We start from the raw sequence: 6,839 nt of genomic DNA, 5'->3' as shown, positions 1-6,839 counted from the left end.
GATCGTTCCGTGTTCCGAGTATCTGGCCGGCTTCGAGTTGGTCACCGACACCGAGGACGATGAAGAAGAAAGGCCCCTGTTTCGCCGTTCCTTTGTGGCGTCGCCTCAGCAGGACCAGACGACCGAGACCATACCCTCCAGAGCCTACGTCGAACGTTCTCGCCCGGAGAGCGGGAGGAACCTTTGGTCCACGACACGAGAGGATGGGAACCCCCAACGAGCCCCCAGTTGCGCCCAACCTGGCGAGCCACTTACTAAATGGGAGAATCAGGTGCTCGAGCAAGTCCTCACGGATCTGTCGGGAGTTAGGTTCCCCGAGCCTACCGTTGACACGGTTCTCAGACGCGCGCAACCGGTGACCGAAGCGAGCGCATCACCCACTTCCGCGGCGGAGGTAGATCGGTCGGCATACACGGAGGACGACCTATGCCCACTACCAGAAGGTTGGATCGGAGGCAACAATTTATGCTTCCTACCCCGACGCGTTATAAGCCAGATAGAGTCGAAGGTGGCTACCCGTACCGGTCGCGGACGTCGAGTGCGAATAGCCGTCGGAGCGGGTACCTATAAGTTCATCGTCACCATCAAGGACGACGGGCGCCTCTACATTGCGCCGCGGGAAGAAAGGGGGGGTGTGACGAGCCCGCCTAGAAGGCGCGAAATACAGTGAATTATAATAAATATTAAGTCGAATTAAGAATAAATAAGTCATAGCTAAGTTCAGAATTCTGGGTGGCAACGCCAACCGATAGTTCATAAAGACATGTTAAATACTAGAAAAGCAAGGGAGCTAAAATACCAGAAGTAGGAAAATACTAGAAATCCCGAATAGAGGAAAAGGCCGGAAAATGAGGGAGGGTCACGCGGCGATCGTGGCGGGTCTCTTCTCTCGGGATCGCGGAACGGAAAAGACGTGCGATTCGTACACGGCTTAGCGAGGTTTCGAAAGTCACGCGTGCTCCTCGAAATAGCCAAGCGGAGGCGATCAAGTTCTGCGGAGTGGCCACGCGGACGATTACAAGGCACACATATATATATAAGCAAGTCAGCTAAGGTTAATACGATCAGATTCTCATGTGCTCAAGACGGTGTAGCGGACCTGAGTGAGGACAAATTGAATAAACGGTGAAGAATACCTAATTGCATCTCTCGATCGTGTGTTTCCTTCTCGTAGTCAGGTACCAAAGCTTTACCCTGCCGTCCGGTCCAGTAGTTTTCCTACCTCCGTAGTTTTGGGATTCGTGCGTGTACACCCTTCCCGCCGTATCCGCAATCCTAGCTTTCCCACCGCCTCCGTAGTTGTTGGGATTTGCGCGTGGACACCCTTCCCGCCTTATCCGCAAGCCTAGTTTTCCTGCCTCCCCCGTAGTTTTGGGATTCTTGCGTGGACAGCCTTCCCGCCGTATCCACAAACCTAGTTTCCCTGCCTCCCCCGTAGTTTTGGGATTTGCGCGTGGACACCCTTCCCGCCTTATCCACAACCCTAGCTCCTTCGCCATCCTGGGGCTCGTGCGCGGCCCCGCCCCTCGTGCTGACTTACGCCCGCAAAGTAATCTCCCGGCTTGGCCTCGCCCGAAGGTCCAGCCCGGTGGATTTTTCGCCTCCGACGCGAAACCCAAGACTTACACCCGCAAAGTAATCTCCCGGCTTGGCCTCGTCCGAAGGTCCAGCCCGGTGGATTTTTCGCCTCTGACGCGAAGTGCAAGACTCCGGCCAGCCCGTTAGGTCGCAGCCCAGGTATCGGACTCTGCATAACCAACGTCATCTGTTTTTCTTCGTCGCAAATAAGGACCTCTGGTGAAGACTCCCCTCAAAGTTACCCGTTCCCCTGTGGAGTGGAACCCTCTAGTCCGGCGTTTCGGTGATTTACAAATTTCCTTGTAAAGGACTCTGAATCCGTCTGAGATCTGTATCCCGGCCGAGAAAGCATCCTTACAAAACAAAGGTCTCTGGACGAAGTATTAATATTCTTTTAATAATTAAAACTTTTTGAAACGTGCAAAATTGAGTTTATGTGGGGTTTTTTCGTTTTTACTTTTAGTTTCTTCGAATTCATCTGTATCATCATTGCTTTTGCTTTAAGCTTATTAAGAATTAAATAATCAAAATGAAACAAAAAACTCTTTTGGATTTTCTGTTGTGATTATGATTTTGTGGGTGACGAAAGTTTGCGTCGTGAACATGCACTCAAGTTTGCTCGCCACTGTACCTGCGTAATTCGTTCTTTTAGTTCGTTATAAACTACCGACTTAAAGTTCTTCAAGAAAGTGGCTGCACGAGCTTAAAAATATTTAGGGTATTTAATTGCGTTGCAAAAGTGTAAAATTTGTAAGTTTGCCAGACGAGAATTGTCAACGCCCTCTATTTTAAAATATCGTTGCAGGAAATTGACGTACAAAAGAAAGATAACTTTTAAATTTTTGTAGTGCTCCAACATATAATATATAACATATATATATATAAATATAAAGTCCTAGACTTTATTAACTTCACTCTCAGACCATCGCTTAGTTTCGACCTACATGGCTCTCTTTCTTGAGGGTTTTTCTTCCATTGAAATTGTTATTCAATAATTTTGTTTTATAGAAGACAAACTTTTTTCTTTTGCATTTAAAATTCAATTTGGTTTCATTCCATTCACTGTCATTACCATGGATTTAGACCCAACTTTTCAGAATATTTTTAGTATTTTAGATAAAATTCCTACCCATTATTAACCCCCTATTTCTACACAAGTACAACAGATTTATATACATAGGCTGGGGTGTTGTAGGCCTTAAAAACTATTTTGTATGGAAATTGTTGTTGGAACTGCTTACACTTTTACACTTTTCAAACGATTGCAACGCAATTGAATACCCTAATTGTCTAAGTTTTTGTGTGCCAATATTGTCTAAGTTTTTGTGTGCCAATTACCTGTTTGAGTCATGTGATATTCGTTGCTCGAGAAAAAGTTCCGTGATCGCATTGTCCACCTTTATCTTTTTATTTCGCCCCAAAACACTTTGCGTCGAGTCCTTTGATCCTGCAAAATGGTTTCCGAGTGGGTGGCACCGATCGTTATCACCAGCATTTGGGCCTTCATTGGCATCATCTGCCCCTTCTTTGCCCGAGGTCCCAACAAGGGGGTGACTCAATGCTGCCTGATGCTAACCGCAGTAACATGCTGGCTGTTCTGGCTGTGCTGTTACATGACGCAGCTGAACCCCCTGATTGGACCCAAACTGAGCATGAACGAAATCATGATCATGGCCCGCGAGTGGGGCAATGAGATCAAAAACACCATGGATGTCACCGTCTAATCCTATTGTATTCGTTCACTTGTTTTGTTATTGTTTCTTTACCCCGGGTGTTCTTACATTCTGTATTATTAATTTCAACGTAATGTTCGAAGCATAAAATAAATTGTATTAGCAATTAAAAAAAAAATATTTATATTTTATCAGAAAACACTAAATAGTCAACCGATTCTGCCTTCACGTGCTTCAGCTAACAGGGAGTTTGAGAAATCGAAATCATTACCTCTAGTCCCCCAGCATCTTAACCAATATTTTCTATTTGTGCCACCATTTGAATCAATAAACTTTAACTGACATTACCCGTGCGCGGCTTAAAAAAATGATCGAACTAAACCGGCAAAGTTCCGGCTTCGCAAAGAAATTGTATAAGCACACCAAAATTAAATTAATAGCAGAGTGAAAAACACCGGAGTTTAGTTTTTACCGAATCCATGAATTTACACTTAATCCATCCTCGAACTAAAAACGGAAAACTTGACTTGAATTGCGAGCAAATTAACTTCAATACTACAACCTATACAGGTTTTGTTTTTTATTTTTTGTGTTAATATTTATTTAAGCGTTGATCAGCCAACCTAATGGCTATAAAACGCATGGAAGTAACAAAGGAAAAAATAACATGAAACATAACAGAGATAAGGAAGTTAACAAATTTATAACAGTGACAGTTCTACATTATTGTTTTAAGACACGGGTACAATGACGTCCTCGTGCCCAGAGATCGCCATGGTGCCGACGCTTCAGTCTTCTTCTCGTTGTAATTTGGTTTGCCAGGGATGCTGCTAGATGGTTGGTGTGGTCTAGTAGATGGTCGTTGTAACGGCTTGAGTGCATGTTTATCTGCTCTAGCACCGTGTTGATGTGAAGATCGCAAGCTAGAACATTGTTCCTTACGTACCAAGGCGCATCCGCAATCGTATGTAGCGCCCGGTTTTGCACTCTTTCGACCCTCATGACATTTGAGTCTGAAGCGGTAGCCCATATTTGTATGCAATACGTGAATGAAAGAACCACTATCGACCTGTACAGCAACATCTTGTTGCTAAGGCTGAGCTCACTTGTACCTTTAAGCATCCAATTTAGTTTCCGCAGTTTAGCGCGACATGTTGCTGTAATTTTAGTTCTGTGCTGCCTCCACGTAAGACGTTTGTCCAAAATCAAGCCCAAGTACTGAGCCCGGGCTGATTGCGGTATGACTGTAAATCCCTATAAAGGTCTTATCTAAATGTTAAACGAGAATTAAGCTTAACGTAACTAGTAAAAATCATTGTATCAATAGTTTAAATAAGATACAACTTAAAAATCTTTACGCCTGTTGAAATGTAAGTAGTTATATTTGATTTATAAGTTTAACGAGTGCGTTCAGTCCGAAATAAGATCCGGGACAAAGAAGAATAAAAACAAAAAATTAAAATTAGCTGTAAATTACGGGCTCCCAAATACCGAAAAAAAAGAAAAAATTCCCGGTACTCGTCTCATAATTTAATCTTTTATAACATTTCATCCAGCAAAATCATCATAGTAGCCCTCAGCGAAAGATCTTTCGTCGCGGGAATTGCAATCATGTAAGTGGTATGCCCAAATATATTCCGTAAACTGAAAATCTCTAGAATATAAACTATGTCCCTCCCTTTAAGACGTGTACACTGTGTTAGCATGTATTTCAATTATTGTTGCTTAACAGCACAAGACACACGAAAAGGGGCGCTTATATAAACATATAAAACTTAAGGAAAACGTGCAGATAAGAATTAAAATAATTAAAAAACCCATGACTACTCAAGTAACAATGAAATACCACTGCACGTGTATATTATTACTTCCCACTAAGTACTCGATAGCATGACTTTTAATTAAGAGAACTTTGGATTGCAGCTATAATATTATATATTATATATATTAAGTTGTATAAATGTATCGTAGGTAAACCATGCCAGGTCAACTTCTCCGATGCGATTCCCTAATTGTCCGCTTAGCGGTAAATGTCAGTTGTCCACGTGAGCGATCAGAATTATTCGTTACTTCATTGCACTCCCAATAATTTCGTACGCGAATTAATTAAAATGGCAGTATTTAACACTAGGGCCAAAGGCTATGCAGGCATATTGAACCCACCCAAGCAGTAGAGTCGGAAGAGCCAGCGCGAACTCTGTCTCAGTCCCCGAACATCTGCTCTCAATGGAAAATGACCCCGTAAGTTGTTACAATTATTTAAATCAGTAGTAGCACTCATCAGGTAGGGTTATATATATTTAACTTGTAATCGATGATAAACTATGTGGAGAAAATCGAAATGGCTACTCTGGCAGGCTAATAGCCCTTGACAATTTGCCCAATTTGCAGCGAATATTTGCAAACTCCAGCACCATCACTAGCCAAATGTCATGCCGAAAGCTTACTGCATTCATCACCACAGATGGACTTTACGAGTTTAAGCGACTTCCGTGCGGATTAAAGATCGCACCTGCGGTTTTCAATCGACTCATGGCAGAGTTACAAAAGAAAGTGCAGAAAGGCGACATGATACACTACATGGACGACATCCTTATTGGCAATCAAACATTTGATGAGATGTACGAGAGGCTTGAGAGGATCCTGAAAGTTTTAAAGGAGTGCGGATTAACGTTAAACCTGGACAAATGTGAGTTATATAAACAGTCAATAACATTCCTTGGTCACCAGATACACGTAGAAGGAATCAGTCCTGGAGAAATTAAGACGAACGCCATCAGAATTTTCCCGAAACCAGCCAATGTTACCGATGTGAGAAAGTTTTTGGGTCTCATTGGTTATTTCCGAAAATTCGTTGCTGGATATGCCATCATTTCAGCGCCATTAAGAATCCTATTGCGCGAAGATCAGGCATTTTCTTGAAAAGCGCCACAAGAAGAAGCCTTCGACGAATTAAAAAAATGTCTAATATCAAATCCAGTTGTCACCAGCTATCGTATAGACGCAGAGCATGAACTACATACCGATGCGAGTGCCGTTGGTTAAGCCGGAGTTTTGCTACAACGTGAGGAGAACCAGCTGAAACCAATCGCTTATTATAGCCGAGCTACTTCTAAGCCGGAGAAAAATTACCACAGCTACGAACTTGAGGCTCTAGCCGTTGTGGAATCGTTAGAGCGATTCAAGTACTACATTTATGGCAAGAGGATAAAAGTTATCATCGACTGCAATGCCCTAAAGACGTCGATGGAGAAACGTGAACTGATACCCCGGATTGCAAGATGGTGGTTACGCATTCAAGAATTCGACATAGACATCGTTCATCGAGCAGGAACACAGATAAACCACGTCGACGCACTCAGTCAAGCGCCGTTCGAAGATGCTCGAGAGATGGATACCGCAAGTCTGAAAATAGCAAAAACCATAATCGACGAAGAAGACTGACTATTTTCTATACAGCTGCAGGACAAGAAAATACAGAAAATTGTCGCAGACATGAAATTGAAAAAGAAATCTGAGAGCGACGAGTATGTGATCGAGCAAGATCGCTTGTTTCGAAAACATGGCAACAATTTGATATGGGTCGTG

The 6,839-nt window shown here is 43.0% G+C and overlaps 1 protein-coding gene across 1 annotated transcript; it reads left to right on the top strand.

Moving 5' to 3' along the window:
- The first annotated feature begins 2,920 nt into the window (after positions 1-2,920).
- Positions 2,921-3,429, top strand: LOC139353066 (V-type proton ATPase subunit e-like). Its single transcript, XM_070996266.1, has one exon. It carries the CDS (start codon positions 3,033-3,035, stop codon positions 3,300-3,302), a length of 270 nt encoding a protein of 89 aa, XP_070852367.1. The 5' UTR covers positions 2,921-3,032; the 3' UTR covers positions 3,303-3,429.
- Positions 3,430-6,839: the final 3,410 nt, after the last annotated feature.

The sequence above is a fragment of the Drosophila suzukii genome, chromosome 3 (genome assembly GCF_043229965.1).
Source record: "Drosophila suzukii chromosome 3, CBGP_Dsuzu_IsoJpt1.0, whole genome shotgun sequence".
In the NCBI taxonomy this organism is placed as follows: Eukaryota; Metazoa; Arthropoda; class Insecta; order Diptera; family Drosophilidae; genus Drosophila; species Drosophila suzukii.
The sequence above is the reverse complement of the archived record's forward strand: the minus strand, read 5'-3'. Positions and strand labels throughout refer to the sequence as shown.

Excerpts from the sequence above, each read along its gene's own strand:
- LOC139353066 (XM_070996266.1), top strand. The coding sequence starts at position 3,033 with ATGGTTTCCGAGTGGGTGGCACCGATCGTTATCACCAGCATTTGGGCC.